General features: G+C 42.9%; 1 protein-coding gene across 20 annotated transcripts in view; it reads right to left on the bottom strand.

The window, feature by feature from the left end:
* Nucleotides 1-1,268: 1,268 nt before the first annotated feature.
* The window catches only part of NRG1 (neuregulin 1), a 1,116,936-nt gene continuing 1,099,237 nt past the window's right edge, over nucleotides 1,269-18,967 (bottom strand). For 7 of the 20 annotated variants that reach the window (XM_045456213.1, XM_045456236.1, XM_045456291.1 and 4 more), the window contains 6 exons: nucleotides 18,936-18,959; nucleotides 13,931-14,033; nucleotides 11,815-11,941; nucleotides 9,294-9,424; nucleotides 8,281-8,487; nucleotides 1,269-5,513 (listed from right to left, as the gene is read on the bottom strand). In XM_045456213.1, coding sequence (XP_045312169.1) covers nucleotides 4,862-5,513; nucleotides 8,281-8,487; nucleotides 9,294-9,424; nucleotides 11,815-11,941; nucleotides 13,931-14,033; nucleotides 18,936-18,959 — 1,244 coding nt within the window. In that variant the 3' untranslated portion in view covers nucleotides 1,269-4,861. Of the gene's footprint in view, nucleotides 5,514-5,897; nucleotides 6,040-8,280; nucleotides 8,488-9,293; nucleotides 9,425-11,814; nucleotides 11,942-13,930; nucleotides 14,034-18,935; nucleotides 18,960-18,967 lie in introns of all 20 variants that reach the window. The other 13 variants (XM_045456219.1, XM_045456227.1, XM_045456296.1 and 10 more) reach the window with 3 other exon arrangements.

The raw sequence follows: 18,967 nt of genomic DNA, 5'->3' as shown, positions 1-18,967 counted from the left end.
ACAAAGCCTCAGCTGAAACCTGAAGACACAGGGAAGTGTCTCCGTCTGTAATTTTTAAAATATTCCATGCACTTCTTGATTTGCTGAATGGCTGGTTGGCTGCAATGGACAAGTAAGCCAATGTGGTGGCTTCAGGATCGTGTGTGTTAGGAGTGTGTGTGTGTGTGTGTGTGAACATAAATCACAAATATGAGGAATCTGAATTGTTTTAAAAAGTTCACGATATAAATAATAAAGACTGGTACAGTCAAAGGCCACTATTTGAATCTCTTAGACATCCAGACTGTTTTGGAAATGATGCCAGAGGAGCTACGACTAACGACAAGGTGTCACGTACGTATATGGAGGTGGACGTTGATGGCAGGCATCGAGGTACCCACAAACTCCAACAGAGGCCCCTGTGTACCCTCAAAGGATTGCTGAACTCTATCTCATATACTTCAGAAGCCCTAATCTTATCTAGAATAATGAGTAAAATGCTTGAATTATATAAAAAGTATCACCCATGCAAATACCTATTTGTTAAAATATGGCTTTTGTTTAGGCTAATCTCAATAAGAAAAGTAATAGCCTCATTTCTATGACTCTTTTAGAATGTGGGAAATTTCTCATGCATCGGCCCTTCCCTGAGCAGTAAGATGGGCATCTAGTTTGATTTATTGATAGAATGAGGGGAAAGAATCCAACTTAGCCTTATCTTCTCTTAAAACTGAATCAATAAATCATGGGCCTGATGGAAAATAAATTTACTGAAGCTATAAGAAAGCTTAGCATGGTCAGGTTCTGACTGGCTGCCTTTTGGGCCCTGCTGGCCATCAGATTACTTGAACCCCGATAATAGGTTTTCCTTCCACAACTGCAGGTATCGTCACATCGACATTTCCATTAGCCCGGAGAAGTTTCTTGCAGTCACTACAGAACATGTTAACAACCAGCACCCAGGCAATCATGCCCTAAGACGTCCTCTCTGCTATGTTACTGTGTATGGGGCCGGGGTGGGGGTGGGGGCGGGGGGAGGCAGGGGGGTGTGTGAGAAGGGGAAGAAGACATTGTATTGCTTGCTTATGGCCCTTTTGACAAGGAATACAGTCGTAAGCAAAACCAACAGGCAGAAGGTGATGAAAGAACAGGCAAAAGCAACAGACAGACGAGATGATCATGGGGTCCATCAGACACATTCCTAAATTAATACAACTGTCGCAGTCAGATGGAAGGTGCTGGTCTAACAGACTCAAACATTAGTCTGCTGAGCAACACTCCCACGCCTCCACAGAGTAGCATTTTTATTGCAGTATGTCCTTCATGGAAAATGAACAAAATTTTAAATAAATCACAATTACTTATTGCTTAGTATTTTGGATAATAAATTCTTTAGTTTATCAGTACCTCAGGGCCTTCAAATGTGCATTCTTCAAATAGTTTCAATTACATATACATTCTTTCTCCTGAACAATAAATTATTCTTTAAAAAAAAAGTAAAAGGAAAAGATACATAATTTTAAAGCAAAGAAAAACAAAAAAACATATATTTTTGACATTTGTCTTAAACTTATATGAAAACAACTCTATGTTAGATGCTTAAATATAAATAATAAAGGACATTATGTTATTTACAATGTTACACAGTAAGTTGAGAGAGTAAAAAAAACTGACATTAACTCATAAAGACAGTAAATGATTTAGGAAACATCCAAGTAACGTACAATGTGTATTTACAAAAGAATATATAATAGAACTCGTGATATGTGGCCATTTCCCTTTGCCTGCATTTCTCTGCAGTGTTTCATGGGTCCTTGCAGATAGAAATCTCTGTGGGTGGTGAAATGGAGCCAGTGCTAAAAGATAAAACAAGGCCTTCCTTATTTCCACTAATGTGAGCCATGCACCTTTTTACCCAGGCCAAAAAAAAAAAAAAAAAAAAAAAAAAGTTATGAGCTAGTTACCCTGGATAAACTCCATCTACATCACGACAGTCACACCAAAACACGGAGGATATGGTATGTCGGTGTCTGGGACACATTCACATATTCTCAGGCAGAGTGCCATTTTGTAGACAGCATGAGGCCGTCCAGGCAATCTTGGGGGGAAAATAAAAAGGTCATACCAGCCAAGAAGGGAGAGTAGGCCGGGAAAGGAATCTTGAGTGACGGAAAGAAGTTTTTCGTCCGCTGCGCTACCCCTCATGGGATATGACGTCAGACCCGGGGAGACAAAGCTGCTGTCAAACTCCCAGGTGGCCTCCCCCACCTGAAAAGCCACAAAAACTTGCCACATGCTGGGAATATCGGTTCACGCTCCTTCTTTGCATTGCCACTGCACTGTCTGAGTTTATGGACAGAGCTGGTTGAGAGCGATGTGGTAACTACCACAGAGGAGTCCTTGCGAACACAAAGCTCGTGGTTGCAATGCACAGCCCTGAGGAACCAGCCGTCCTTTCTTCTCAGGGGGAGCTCTGGTCCTATAGATGGAAAGGCTGTCCCAGCTAACATGCCACCTCTCTGAGTGACCAGAATCAAGTCGGAAATAAAATTTCCTCTTGTCCTAACTGTTCATATGTATTTGTGACCTGAAACATTTAGAGCTATCTTCACACTGGGGAATATGTTCATTGCTCTCAACAGATTTGATTTATTCCTGGAATTCTCCACCGTGGGGCCTTTGGGTACTCCAATGCCTGAAGATTTCTGAAACAGAGATTTTGGACTTTGAATTCACGGTAGAAATTTCTTTATTGACATAGCCTCTGGATGAGCCAAGGCCTTCAAAGGCAATATTGGCATAAGTTAGAGAAGCTCTTTGGGTCAACTGTCTTCTTCCCCTGCCATGAGCTTACTCGTTTCTACAGAACTGGGCAATCAGAGCGACTTGTGCAGCCTGACAGGAGCAGTGAGGACACTGCTGAGCACAGAGAAAGCGGCTTGTGAATAAGGAAGGACAGGTTAGGATACCAATACTAAAAGTAACTGCCAGGACCTGCAGACAGACACCTCTGTGGGTTGCAGAAACATGTAAGGAGCTTAATGACATGACTCATGCCCAGCCCACATTTCCCCAAGACCTCCTTGCCTGTCACGTCTGCTCGTTAATGTTCATATAGAAATTTGATGAGGAACTAAATTCAGTTCACCTGCAAACAAGGAGCCGTTGCTTTCGCTGACTTCACGCCTGGTATTCTGAACCCCCTGCCAACCTGCTTCCCATTTTGTCCCATGGATCCTAGGAGGTCACTGGGAATCTAAGTAGAGCTCTAGCCGGCTTTGACAGATATCTGGCAGGGCATGAAATGGGGTCTGCGTTGTTTTTGTTTTTTAATTGTCTTGTTTTCCTGAATCAGCAGTTATCTCCAATGGTAACACCTCTAGGCCTTCTTTGGACTTACAATCACAGAGAACATGCAAAGTTCAGACCCGTCTTCATCCTGTTTTGTGACAGTAAAGCAGAAAGTAAGAAGTGGGGCAGGGGGTGGATGATAAGGGCTGCAGATGGAGAGGTCAGTACACAGGTGGGGGTCACTTCTGCAAGGAAAGGTGCAATCTTTTCAACACTACCGACATTTCCTGATGAATCATCGCTCGTGGAAGGTTCTCGCTAATCACAAATCACATGCACATTGGCCATTCCTGACAAAAATGTTCATGCATAGTTGTGATCTAATCAAGGCAACATCGAAAAACAAGAGAAAAATCATGAGGAGAAGGGAGTGGTCAACAAAACTGTTTAAAACTGCAATCATGTCACACAGCTGTTCTCCACCTGCGCCTTCTATACATTCACTGTTTCTAGACCCACTACAACAGAAATATTGCCTATGGTGACTAATCACCACCACATACAGCAGGCACATTTCACTGCAGAAGCATTGCAGACCAACTGCTGAGTGTGCTGTTTCAGCTGGTTTGCTTGTGCCATGACACGTCTAATCTCCAGCTGTTAGGACACAACCAATCCCTGGCTCCAAAATCAGTGGACAACCCAAGTCAGGAACGATTGCACCTTTTTCAGCCACGGTTTGATCTTCAGCTAGATGACCTGTTGTGTCATTCCCCCAGAAGGTGAGGCGAGTCCTCTTATAAAGTGATGGATGTACCCTGATAGCAAGCCAGAGCCCGAGTTCTATGCTCTCCCCCAAACTGTTGCTCTTTGTCAAGAAAAAGAAACCAAAAGAAAGCAAATGGCTGCTCTTTTCTAGTGAGAGCCAGCTGTCTTCTGATGAAGAATATAGTTTTAAAAAAAAATCACAAGATTACTTTCTTCCTAATATTTAACATTACTTAATGCAGTTTCCTGCTGTAATTAATAGTAGCATGCTGTTGGATCTACTATTATCTCAGAGCCCAGTGAAGCGAACCTTTGGCTGGCGGAGTAGACACAACTCATTTCGTATACCGAAAGCAAAAGAAAACTTCGTACAAAAGAGAAGAGTATTTGGATGGATGTGCTATTACAAGACGTACTGATCGGGCGCTACTAGAAGCAAACGGAGGGGAAGTTGCAAGTCTCACAAATCATACATCCTGTCAACATCATAACGCAATGCACGAGAAGCCAGCGAGAACTGAATATATGGGAGGTTTTGCTGAAATACTGTGGAAAAGCAATCACAGTAACTGTACAAAACTTGCTCTCAACGTAACAGAACATAAAGGCACCATTGATATCTTTCTCGTTTTGAAATACTGTAAAAAATTGCTACATATGGCACATAACACATTTTTACATACATATATTTAATTTATAAAAGTTTTTTTCCTGTTTTCTATTTGCAGAACTGCTAAAATAAAATAAATTGTTTAATTTAAGGTGGAATACTTTATTATATAAAATAAAGTTTTACAGGTGAATCTATGTGTTTATTTAGGTTTTATACAGCGATAGGGTCTTGGTTAGCGATTACACTCGTCAGCCTGGCCTGCAATTCTTCCTGCGGAGAGAAGCGGCCTGCTGGGTTAGTCCTGCTGTCCGCCAGGCGGAAGGCAGGTGCTGCCTCAAGACTGGCGGCCAGGGGGTTCTGAATGCCCAGGAAGGGGGTATCTTCCCCTACTCTCTCATCTTCTGTCTCACTCTCTGAGTGAGTGCCTTCCGCACTTGCGTTGCTGTCCATTTCCAACCTGTTGGCAATGTGGCCATTGGGCTTGGTTCTTTTGGGCCGCCGGCTACTGGTGAGTTTCTTAACAGGCTCTTGAGCTGGCTCGTACTCCTGGGTGGTTTCATACTCCTCGTCCTCCACTATCCTCAAGGGGCTAGGGGGCAGGCTGTTGCTCTCATGCGCGGGGTTATGGTGGTAGGAGGTGAACTGCGGGGGGTGGCGGTCATACTTCTCCCGCAGCCTCGGTGGTGTCACGAGAAGCAGAGGTCTTTCTTCTTCCACGAAGGGGCTGACTGCCATGGAGGGCATGGATACCGTCGTGCCGGACACAGGTGGAGACATTTCCGAAGGGGGCGATTTGGGGGAGCTTGGCGTGTGGAAATCTACAGGTGACATACGAGCCGGGGTGGTCATTGCTGACACATACCTGTGTGAGCACAGAATACCCCGCGTGAGTGTGGTGGAATAAGAGGCATTCAAGCAGGGAGGGGACGGGGACAGAATTCGCGATATTATAGAATCAGAAAACAAAGACGGTCGATTCGTTGGATACATCTGGATCTTTAACGCTAAGGACATTCAGCACCCTTGGAGTCTAACATTATGTAGCCAAGAGTTTCCTCACAGGAGTGCATGCAAAGATCAGCTAAGTGGCCTAACTCGTGGAAACTTTGGGGATTTTCAATCTCATCATGGTTTTAAATAAAAGCCTGTGAGGATAAGAGGGCACTAGGTCCCGGAAACCTTTCAGTTTACGAGGACCAAGGCGCAGGGATTTGGAAGGGAAACAAGTATTACTTAAATACTATACCTTCCTAAAGGCCAAGGGGTCTTAGAGAATGAAGCCCAAATGGGGAATGGAAGAAGATCTAAGATGAGTTGCTGATAGCTGGATCTGAATGCATTTGGATCTGTGTGCCTTGTTTCTCCTTAGCTCAGCTATAAGGTTATGTCTTATGAAAAAAAAAGAGCATAGTAACTTAGATTTATTCCTGATAACAGTGTAACACATTTGTGTGCTTTCAGTTTTTCCATGAAATGCTAACCTCTTCACATTCAATTTGCAACTCTCCATCTCAGTGACCAAGACATTCAGAAATAAGCCTGGGAGAACCTTATGTTGGCTCCCTGGCTATGTCCAATCTCCAGTCCACCTCTCTTCAAAAACCCAAGGCTGTATCAATCTTTGGCTTATATTTGGTGACTGCTCAAGGGGTGGCTGTACCATGTTACCTTAGGTCCTGTTATGTCCAATGGTGCTCGGTAAATCTCACTGTGACTACACTGAGTGCATTCTTTATTGTTTTCTTTCTTTCTTTCTTTCTGTTTTTTTTTTTTTTTTTTTTTTTCCATATCACGTTTTTCTCCACCAGAACAAGACACCTGACTTACTCCTGAGGAAGATGGGGCTTATTCAGAGTCACATTTCTCAACTTCTATAAAAATGTTGCCAATGCACAGCACCAAGGATTCTTTTCTTCACATTGGCATTCACAGAGTCTAATTTGACATTAACTTGTGATGACACAGGACACCATTATCTGAACTCTAGCTAACAGGAACAGGAAGCCTATTAACTTTCCTGCTTTTCAGCCATGATTCAGAGTCACATGGATGTGAGGTCTAGCTGTGTCTAAACTGGGAAGGCGTCTTAGAGATTGAGATACTTGGGGCTCGAGGCTTCAACTTTCGTTCTGGGGATACTTAAATTAAGCTCTCTGAGAAACGCTAATCCAAATTCAACCAATGCGTACAGGCAATGGATCTTTTCTCTCCAAGCTCTGTAGGTCCCGGTATATTTTGCAGTCCTAGATAATATCTGTGGTATGCGTGGAAGCCCACCACAGCAGGGAAATGTCAGCCTTTAAAGAGAAATATCACACGTAGTGATGAAGAAAGAATTTGTCCCTGAGGTCTTTTTCAGGTCTCAAAAAATAATGAATTAAGACAGATAGAATGTCTTAATACATAAAGATACAATGATATGAATTTAAGACTCATGTTTTAAACCAGTTTGGGACCATGCCTACTTTTTCACAGATGAATGACAGAGCAGCCTTTAATTCCATAGAATTCTGAAATACCATTTTGGGGCAAAGACCCTTGAGGAGTGGTCAGCAAGCTCTACATGACCTGCTGGCCTCAAACTAGTCATCTTTCGTTTTAAGGACTGCCCAGTCAGTCCATGAGTGGACAGAGTCTATCAGAATTATCTCTGCCCATGTAACTACCAAATAGGTATGGACACGTACCAAGGCAACATCACGTAAACCTTTCAGCAAGTGGTCAAAGATCACACTGAGATGGTGATATATAAACAAACAAATGACACCATTTTGGGTTTGCAAACAAACAAGCAATAGCGTACTGATATGCTGCCAATGCTGGTTGGATATAACTCTCCCAATTTAAGTGAAAATGAATAAAGAGAACCTATGAATTCAGTATCCCTAGTAAGCATCTCTTAGTTTGCTTTCTTCTACTCTTTATTTTACCTTGTCTGTAACTCCCCCAGCCCAATCCGAGATCCCCAGAAGAAAGCCAAAACATTCTGGAATAAAGGACCATGTCAAAAGCAATATTGGTTTGGAAACCAGCTGTGAAGACTGCCAGACACAGCAGACAAAACATTTATTTATTCATCCCTTCTTTGAATTTCATAAAAGGGATACTATGTGGTGGAACACAAGCGGTCATTCCCCACGACAGTCAGCAGTGGCACAGCCCTTGATTTGATTTAACCGAGGCTGGAAGGTAAGAAAGAGTTAGCACACGAGAACACGAGAGCAGCTCGACCAGAGTTTGGGTAACTGGCAAATTAGAATTACAGAAAGGGTCCTTATCAACCATTGGTGCCATCTCTCTAAAGTTACAGCCGAGAAAACTGAGATCCCGGGTGGGTCTGAGCCTAAGGCCAGAGCTAGGAACTCCAGGTTTGCCGCACCTTCCACATCAAATCGTTCCCGCTCTTTAAGGGTCTGCTGCCTGTCAGCCGCTGGGATGACGCGAGAAGCTCAGGAGAAGTGAGCTCAGACAAAAAGATGACTTCCTCAGCTAGGAAACTCCTAGCACAGGCAACTGCTGCCCCTTATTCTCATTAGAGTAGATTTCCGTAGGTGAGACCGCAGGTGCTCACGGGGATTCCCCTACTGCGGCTCTTTCTCCTCTGCAGTAGCTGTGCCCTTGGGGTTTACCTTTCACTATGAGGAGAGTCTCGGTAGGAGTCAGGGGTTTCTCTGGCATGCCTGAGGAAGCTGTTACACTCGCGAGGGCCTCCCACGCCATTAAGTCGTCCTCTTGGGCCCCCAGAGGGGCTGCTGTGCCTACTGTTCTCTACTGATGACATCATGATTACAGAGTGGCTTTCCGAAATGATGCTTTCAGTGTGCCCATTACTCCAGCTAGAGGGGAAACGTGAGAGGCGAAGAGATATACTTATGCATTTCTTAATTACATGCCAAAATGGAAATGAAAGGACGTGATCTGGTAACTATTTCAAATTATTGGTGTATCGGCGGTTCACTACAACATTACTTGTCTCAGAATCGAATTGTCAGAAAGATACTCTCTCTAGAAAGGATTTAGAATGGCTTTGTAAGGATACAGCTTATGTATTTGCTCACCCATTTGACACATTATTTCCAAATGTTGCTACGTACTACGTATTCGTACAATCTCTGTTCTTGAGCGGCTTACGTTAAGGAAATACTTGGCCTGTGAGCTGCATTTTGCAGTCCAGTGTTGCCCTTGGTAGCATGAATTGGATCAGCAAGACATCTGAGAATTTAGAGTTCAGTTATTAAACCAGTTCGCACGTGCATTTCCAAAGGCAACCCAATCATTGGAAGAAGCCAACTTTTAAGCATTATAGAGCATCTAAGCCAGACTTTTTCCACTGTAGCAATTCAGTGAGGGGTCGGGCCTGAGTAAAGACAATCTCTAAAATGGGGAACGAAGATCCTGTGAGTAGGCATTCTTTTCATTGTCAGTAATGAAAAACTTGAGGCTCAAATTTAAACAGCAATTAAATGGCAGAGCCAGTTGATGTCCAAAGTCTGTTTTTGTCCTAAACCATACATCTAACCATGTGTCCCTGCCTCATAAGTGAGTATCTCCTGTTCCTTTCTTCGGCAGTGACACCAAAAGGCAATATATACAAATTTACTCTTGGAGGAGTGCCTTCTAATTTTATTTTTCCTTCTCATACCTGTGACTAGGAGTCTGAGTGACAGTGGTGGAGTGGTGAGCTGTAGAGGTATAGTGACTGGTCGAGAAAGATGTCTCCGCTTCTCTCTCAACAATATGCTCACTAGAGATGACGTTTTTAGAGACGTATTGCTGGATAAACAAAGAGACACAACTTGAAGATTCATATTAATCAAAACAGTAACATCAGCATCACACACACAAATCTATTCTAAGTACATATGCTTCCTAATAAATTCCATTTCTCCAATGGTCAGATGGCAAGTCGTACCCTGGCTACATGGCCTTTAAATCCAATAAATGAAATTAATAAATTATCCTTTGGATGTGCACGCGGCATAGATTCTATAGTCTTAACTGCGTATTATCAGAAACAGACCTATTCCTTCTATCTTATTTCCAACTGAAAATGTGACTGGAATTCAATACAAATCTCTGCCCGATATCCATTTTTGTCATCGTTGTTATAAGTGAAAGAAGATTAACAGATAGTTGACTGAAACAAAAACGTAGAGATGGTTTGTCTTATTTCAAATTTCAAGTCAGTGGAGGAAGTTTTTTGGGTTTTTTTTTGTTTTTTTTTTTACAATATCTGCATTTGGGACCTACCTTTCTTTTTCAGTTTCCCAGCGCCCATGTTGCCCTAATGATATCACTGAAATTTTTAACTTATCGGTGGTAAGACTAACACAGCCACCAAGAGATCTGAAGGACGTACAGAAGCTGTCGAGATCACGCATCTTGACAAAGCACATAACGTATAGGGGGCGTATCCATGGTGCAAATAGATCTCACTTTATTTTCATCACCAAATCACACTAGCTATTACTTCAGTAGATTCAACATCCACTGCAGTCAATGAAAGAAGCACACTTTGAAGTTGTCTTTTAAAGACACCAACCACATTGAGTAAAATAACAGAAAAAGGCATGTAAAGGAATATTCTCGGTTGAAATGGGCACTTTATAAGCAATGGGCTGTGGGCTTTAAACGAACCTGATGTGTTTACGGAAACCCCCAAAATATACAGCTTGAGTGATGTTTGAAACTCTGGTTGGTTCTTTTAGCAGAAAGGCTATTATTCCGTGTGGCTCTTTCTGGGACGTAAAGTTAGCTTGTTTTAAGGCAAAGATGGTGATGTCATAAATAATGAGCTCTTCCTAGTCTGTGTACCATTTCACTCTCGGTCCTTGAAAGGCAATGTAACCTTAGTGAATCTAATGAAAATGATACTTAACAATTATTGAACACTCACTGAATGTCACTGGGCTAAGTGTTTTATATGGATTGTCTTATTTAATGCTCACAGAACTTTCTGAAGTAGGTATTATTTTTAGGCCTGTTGTCATCATGAGGAAACAGGGTTTAGACAGATTAAAGCCCAAAGCGACACAGCCCAAGACATAATTGGAATCACGCAGCCACTTAGACATAGTGACAGATTGGAGGTGTGCCCGTATGTAGTGAATGCATTTATCAACTGTGTAGAACATTCCAGTGAACACTGGTGGGGGGGAGGAAAGCAGCAAAATATACTAATATATCAGCCTTTCCTCTGTCCCTGGAAGGTCTTCGCTACAGGTCTTGCTGGTAGTAACCACCAAGGCTGAACAGGATCCTAGGATAGATTTGCTCCAAACAAAAGACACATTTTCCTATAGGATAGAGAGTGGTACTGAATATAGTCTTCAAGCTTTGCCTACAAAAAGCCACGCATCAGAGGGAAATGAAGTGAACAGGAAAAAATTATGGTGCAAAAAATATGGAGAAACACTCCAAAAGGCAGGAAAGCTGAGTCAGGCTCTGGGAGGCTGGAAAGATTGTATCTAAAGACTCTTCAGAATGTATGACCTATTTCTATCTAAAAGCCTAGTGCTTGGTAAATTTCAAACAGAATGTTTGAGTGATTGAGGATCTATTTCCTCTGGAGGGTTTGACATCCTATAGAAAGAGTCAGGGAAGAGGAGGCATCGTTCTTTCAGTTTTGCCACTGAGAAGCGAGTTTGATAAGTCACTTGGCCCTTCCACGCCCTAATTTTTCCCTTGGTAAGTCAGAATCAGTAAATCATCGGGCGCTGGGAAATGCCTCTAATAAAAATGAGTCTAAAGCCCTTAGCTCAGTTATTAGCACTAATCAGTTATAGACTGGAATAGCCTTCATTTCCAAATCATAAAAATAAAATAAAATAAAATATTTCCCCCTGATTCTTGTATCATTTCATTATTTTTCTTTCTGTTTTTCTTTCCTTTCTTCCGGTCCTCGTCTCCCTGCAGAACAAACCCAATATTATTATGCCAACCCCTTAATGAACACTTTGTAAGAGGAAATGTGCTGGTGTTACAGGAACCAAATTCACTTTAAAAAATGTTCCCATTCTTTTCTCCTGGAGAAACCCTGGATTCCTGGAAGCTGTGGTGATTAATGGCAGTAGCTAAGAGCCTAAGAGCTTTAGAAAATAAACTTCAAGGTGCCTGAACAGAGGAGAGACGCTCAGCTTTTCCACTGGCCAGAGTCAACATACATTCACCAGCTGGACGTTCTCGGGGGGTGGGTTGGGGTGGTGAGGCCCGTTTGCTATGTTCACCATGTTGTTTCGCTCAGACCGAAGACTCTGCCGAAGCCGGTCATGAAGCTTTTTCCGTTGTTTCCTGGATACGAAAAAGAGGGAACATTTATTTATTTTTTTTTTCTGTTATTTGGTACAGTCAATTTAAAAAAAAATTTTTTTTTTTAACATTTATTCATCTTTGAGAGATAGAGACAGAGTGTGAGTGAGGGAGGAACAGAGAGAGAGGGAGACACAGAATCTGAAGCAGGCTCCAGGCTCTGAGCTGTCGGCACAGAGCCTGATGTGGGACTCGAACTCACCGACTGCGAGATCGTGACCTGAGCTGAAGTCGGACACTTAACCAACTGAGCCACCCAGGCGCCCCAATACAGTCAATTTTTTATACTACCACCATGTAACTCAGGTAGGAGATTAGTGGTGGTGACAGGAGAGGGTGTACCACTCCATCTCAGAGTCTGCCTATGGACAGAAGTGGAATCCCACATTCTTAGTGAATAGATTTAAGAAGTTGGGTGGGATTCTTATAGAAATTGAACCGGACTGCTGAGAGATCAGAAAAAAAAAAAAAGGAGAAGATATATCAAGTTGATATTTGGCTCAAACCCCAACTTTGGTCATCAATCCATCTTTGCCTAAGTCTTACACATGGTCATTTGTCTTAGGTAACAATTTGTGCCGTGCAATTGACAAGGCTGATTCTGATTTCATGTATAATTTTGTCTGTGGGTCTCTTAAGGAAATGCAGTTAATTTTGAATCTGTGCCTCATACACAGTGTGTGAGCATGTATAGCATTGTACATGAGCGCAGACAGGTACATATTTTGCCAGTAGATTTAGCGCAGTTATAACATGATCTCACTCCAGTAACGCCTTTTTTGTGTAACTAGGCAATGAGTATTGAAATATTGAAGTTGAATCTAGTAGGACTCATAAGGTAGATTCTAGTAAGGCTTATCTCTATCACTCAATTCTGTCAACACATTAAATCCTGGGGTACTGGGGCGCCTGGGTGGCTCTCATAGTTCATGAGTTTGAGCCCTGCGTTGGTCTCTGTTCTAATAGCTCAGTGCCTGGAGCCTGCTTCGGATTCTGTATCTCTCTCTCTCTGTCCCTCCCCTGCTCGTGCTCTGTCTCTGTCTGTCTCTCTCTCAAAAATAAATAAACATTACAAAATTTTTAAACAAAACCCTGGGGTATTAAGAAAATGCCATCCATGCCCTTAATTTTATGGTATAAAAGCATATTGTCTTTGTTCTTCAATGCAACATTCAGGCCATGATAATATCCCCATGACTAGTCTTGGCAAGAGAGTTTGTGTGATGAAGCACCAAAACAAAACAAAACTGTTAACATTATTTCCTACTTTGAGTGGATATTCTACGTAAGAGAGAAAAGTGAAGGGACTTCATGCCACACGGTAATTGTGTTTGTTCATAGGGACCCAGCTTCAAGGGCCAGACACAGTGAACACACATCTGCTTTAGTGTTTTCTCTAATTCTTTCAAAGCAAGATTTGCTTGATTTTCCTCCCATGAGATTCCTTTTGTACATCTCACGCTTTGAGAGCATTTGAACCGGTAAGCTCATTAGATGGAACAGAAAATCAATCACAATGATGTTTTTAAAAACCTGCTTTCCCAACACCACCAAGTGTTTCCTTTATCTCCTAAGTCTGAGTGCAAAGCAGAACACGTCCTCAGCAGGGATAGGACAAGTGCGCCTTGGTCACCGACTGCTGTCCTTTCAGGATGTGGTGTCACGTGCACGTCCACACGCACACGCATGTGCCCCACAGGCCCCTCCCTCCACCCCTTTTGATCACGGGCCGTGGTCAATGACCAGAAATCTTCTGAACATTTTCGCACAAACAGGCAGAGCTTTCTAGTTATGTGATCAGAAAAGGTCCTCCAGAGAGATTATTCCGGGGAGAAACACGAGAAGAAACATCCCCCTGCCTCCCCACTCCCCCTTCTCAAGACCAGGCCGTTGAATCTGTTTTGTGCAAAGCCCCGCCGGCTAGGCCGTCTCTGCGTGAAGGGGAGAGAGGCACGGAGGAGGAAGCTTTACTTGGTTTTGCAGTATGCCACCACACACATGATGCCGACCACAAGCAGGGCGATGCAGATGCCGGTGATGGTCAGCACTCTCTTCTGGTAGAGCTCCTCCGCTTCTGGAAAGGGATGAGAGCAGACGTCACCAAGGCCCCCTTACAGGTGCCGGGACTTAACAACTGAACAGTTGGCATGCTGCGTTGGCATTGTCCATGTTCACAAGAAAGTAAATACGAGACAATTCATTACTTTTGCAGACATACTTAAGGTACAGCATACTCTGCATTGTACTTTGAGCATAAACAGCAAAGCCAGCTGGGGCCATGTGCGATTAAAAAAAAAATTACACTATTAAGTTACTTTACGTATAAGCTGCAGGTATATATGTATTAAACTGGCAAATCATCAACATTAATTATAAAATAATTATTTAGTCAAAACTGTAGTTTTTAATTAAATAAAAAAAAAAAACCATATCTTGCAAAGACAACAGGAATCAATGCCAATAAAACGAGTTGGGGTTGGAATCACTGGGGCCATCCTCCCCTCCTCCCTCTTCTCCATCCCCCCTGCCCTCCCAAGCCTCTTTTTATTTCCCATCTATGTTATATTCCGGCGGTCTTTACAAGGAGCCATTTCTAAATTAAAAAAAATAAACTCAAAGACATTTGCAAACATGAGCTTGACTTGTAGTTAGCAACAAAACTGAGGCAGGATCCCTACGATTAAACTGTAAAATGTAAACATAAGCCACACAGTGGGGGTAGCAGCCTACTGTACCAAAGAAAACCCAATATGGTGGGTAAGATAGTCCTGGGCCAAGATGGAGATTTGTCCTCTGAAAGACAATTATTATTACACCACCAGTTGTACTTAGACACCTAATTTATCTGTGTAAAGAAACCACTAGCATCCATGATATGAGACTTGGAATAGATTGTAATGCATTGCCGTGGTGACCAGCTTGGCAAATTAGCTAAGGTAGGTTACACTAAAGGAGTGCGATGCTTAGAACTTTGGGTTAAGAGCATCACTGTACCCCCAATGTGACCAGTATCTTATTCATGGAAGTCTTTCTATTTGCAAATCGGTTTTTGGGAGGGATCATTTGATTATACGTTGGTGGGTCAGGCTTTTTTTTTTTTTTAAATTTTTTTTTTTTTTCAACGTTTATTTATTTTTGGAACAGAGAGAGACAGAGCATGAACGGGGGAGGGGCAGAGAGAGAGGGAGACACAGAATCGGAAACAGGCTCCAGGCTCTGAGCCATCAGCCCAGAGCCCGACGCGGGGCTCGAATTCACGGACGGCGAGATCGTGACCTGGCTGAAGTCGGACGCTTAACCGACTGTGCCACCCAGGCGCCCCATGTGGGTCAGGCTTTTAATGAGATTGGCAGATTTCGTGGTGAACCTGATCCCTTAGGAACTGAGTTTCCAACTAGTCTAATTATATTTATTGGAAGATATTCACTGAGAAAGAGAACTCAACCAGTGGAGAATAAGCAATGTAAGCGGAATTGCCAAATTGATAATAAGCTGGTCAAAAACCGGAGGATGTTGTGCAAATGATGGTCTCTTATCTGGACGTCGACATGGGGCCTTAGGGAACATTTTTGGTTTACATTCTCAGTCTTAGCCACCACACCTTCTTCTCTGCTGAGAGAGGGCAAGTCGCAGAAAGGTCTTCTCAAAATGAAAAAGTGCGTTTTATTTTCTGTGATACAGTAGACCTTACCATTAAACAAAAAAACATTTCCTACAAGCCAAGCCCATGGTAATCAAATTCCAGTTAACAGATCAGGAACATTGTCAAATCAAATTAATATAGCACTGATTATTAACAGGAGGAGAAGGAGAATAGAAGTCAGTGGGTAAAAGACTAGAATGCTACAGAAATTCTACAAAAACAAACCAAAAGGGTGGGAAGTGGGAAGGAAAAAACAAACCAAGAGGACAGACAGACTGACAGAATGACGGAGAGAGGGAGGAAGTCGGGTACGAGGGAAAACAAGGTTGAAAGTGAAGGAGCCATCTGAAGTCCCTGGCACAGCATGCCCGATACTAAGGGAAGAAAAATAAATAAACAAAAGAAAACCAGAGGGAGGAAATGCTGGGCGGGAAGAGAAGGTGGAGGTAAAGTTGGAAGGGTGAACCCATACAGCATAACTCCTACCCTAGGCTGGCGGTCACGTGGAAGCCACAATTAGAAAGCAAAGCAGCTGGTGCATTGCAAGGAAACAATGAACCAGGAGACAGAGTGGTGGCACATACTTTGGCCGCAAAAGTCAGATGATGAGGTGGAAGGTGAATGCTTCTTTGTTAATTGCTGTGTCTGCTGCCTCCCCTCCCCCACAGCCACAGGACAGGGAATTAAATTTTATGAGGTGTTAATCTGTGAGCTGGTGCCACGGGAGCTTCCTCCTTGACCTGGCATCTGGATCAGTTTTTAGCACTATGTCTAAGAAGGAGAGGTGGGGCCCGGGACAGGAGGCAGGGTTCCTGCCGGTGTGGTAAGTTGGTTCGGAAACAGGAGTGTAGAAGTGTCCTTGACCCTGCTTTACCCTGCCCTCTTTCGCTCACTCTCTTTTTTTCTTCTTTTGAAAGGAGGAGGGCTTGGTGGCGCTGGCATCTTAACGTTCTATTTTTAGAAAAAGCTGGGAGATTACATCTGCAAACCGTGAAAAGGGGATGTATACAGGGACCCAAGGGGGAAAAGGCATCCCACTACTCCCAGGGATTCCGTTGAGAAGTTTTTCGGCGGTTGTTCGTTAGGAAAGAATAGACTGACCTCAGTTTGTCAGCAAATGTGGTATGATGACTCACCACTCTGCCCTACGTGATACGGGAAGACACACATTTTCCAGCGAAATTGGTCATGGAAATGAAAAGGCAGCTCAGTAAAGGCCAAAGGGTAAAGAAAGCAAAGTGCTAAGATGAACCAACTAAAGACAAGGCCCATGGAATACAGAAGGAGGACTAAGATTCTGTATTCACAACGGCATTTCCCGAATACATTAAATGTTTCCCAGTTCAGTTTCTATTCCATTTTCCAACGATTTACTAGAGCAGGGAACCCCCACATTATGAATGTGTTAAAAGGGAAATACTTGATGAACAATAATGAAAACAATGGGTTCTTTTGACCCCCCCTTTTTCCTTATTATTATTTTTTTTCCCTAGCGTGACAGGGTCAATAGGGCAAAAGCAAATTAGAGGCAGCGCTGAAAAAGAGAATCCGTCAGTCCAGTTGGCGGATGTGCCTTAATGAATGGAAACGCTTCCCAGTCCTTACTCTATGGTTTGGCTGAACGCTTTGCAGTGAATCAGATCGAGCATGTTTTTCTGTCTGATCTGGCCAGGCTAAGAGACAGAAGCCTTGTCTTTCTCAATTGCAATTGATCTTTAAGGTCTGATTTCCCTTAAGGATGGAACATTCTGGCCCAGTACACTGGCTGCCCTGAGACTTTGGAGTTTTAGACCGTTTGCCTGTAAGAGGTGTGCAGATACCAGCATATGGTGTCTCTACTGCTCCTTCCGGTCTTACTGAGGGAGAAGTCGTATATCTGAACTATCCATTGCCCTACCTCATTGGGAATAGAAGCATTAAATTCTAGTTAGACCCTGAAGTGATAAAGTGGAAGAAAGATGCCGTTAGGGAAAAGGAGAAGGCGATAATGGATTTGTTTTCTCCCTGTAGGAAAGGCCTTTAAGCCTTTTTAGTAGTGGAACTATTTTTATCCAGAGGGAGGTTACTTGAATAGATCCCTCTCTCTCTACGTAGATAATCTGGCACCCAATGCTGATCATGAGACCTCTTGAGATTCTCACGCTTGGGAGAGATTCTCTGATCTGCAAAGGGCCACTCCCATATAAGTGGGGGTTTTCTCATCACGGGAATCGTTTTCTCTTGGGAGTTTTTACAGGAGGAATGGTCAACCAATTGAGTTTCTAAACCTGTAACTGGCAGAACTTGCAAAAGTCTTATTCTCCACGAATTATGGAAAGTATATTAGGTATAGATGGTGACGTTATCATCCAAACGAGAGCAGCAGTTATGCTACAGGGTGCCCTCACTGCATGATGTCACTGACACCAGCTGCATGGAGATCAGATATTCTGTTAATCAGGACATTGCTTTGTTGACCCATGGCCACATTCCAGGGCTGCTGGTGCTGTCCAGAAAGCCCGGGTACCCGCGCTGTGGAGCCTCTGGGATGACAGAATGGTTTTCCTCTCCTCCCAGGACTGGCCCTTGCTTCCAATAATTTAGGACAAAGGCTTTCAAAGGGACTATGCCCCAAATTCATATGCTCCTAAGAGATATTTTGTGTTTACAGTGTGAACATGTCTATTTGATTACTTGTCTGGATGATCTTAGTGACTCAAGGTTAATTCCATTAGTGCTAGAATTTCCACTGAAAATAGCACAAGGCTTTTTTCTTTCTGTTTTCTATTTCCTTGCTCATAAGATAATGAAGTTGACTACAGCAGCGCTTGAACATTCCCAGAAAATCAGTCTGTGCCTACAATATTGTGTTGCAATGTCAGGGCTTTCTATGTTACTATATTAAATGGGTGATTTTTACATTGTATGTCAAGTTCCCATCGGCCTAAGACGTGGCGTGCTTTTAAGTCGATGCATTTAGAGCTTCTTTTGTTCTCAGGCCTGGTTTGGTTCTTCCCATGGCCTTCCACACCTCTCCAACTTACCCCAGCTCTGAAATAACAGCATGGTCAGATCCAGAGGGTCAAGGTATGTGGGACATGTGTGAATTTGCAGCAGGTGAGGTGATTTTAAACTCTAAGTGAAGTTTGGAAATCTAGAAACTGCTGCACTCAGTGACATTTCGATAAACTAATCATAGATGGGACGCGGAAAAATCATTGTTATAGCTGTATGATCCCTTCTGAAGGAAAAGGAAATTAGTTAGGAATTGAAAGGTAAGAGCAGAAAAGGAAAAGATTTCAGCTCAGAGGTTCTAAATTCTGCAGGCTAAAAGGAATGATGATTGGTCCATACCCATAAATTCAATCCCAAGATGCTCTGCCAAT

This window comes from Leopardus geoffroyi, chromosome B1 (assembly GCF_018350155.1).
Source record: "Leopardus geoffroyi isolate Oge1 chromosome B1, O.geoffroyi_Oge1_pat1.0, whole genome shotgun sequence".
Lineage (NCBI taxonomy): Eukaryota > Metazoa > Chordata > Mammalia > Carnivora > Felidae > Leopardus > Leopardus geoffroyi.
The sequence above is the reverse complement of the archived record's forward strand: the minus strand, read 5'-3'. Positions and strand labels throughout refer to the sequence as shown.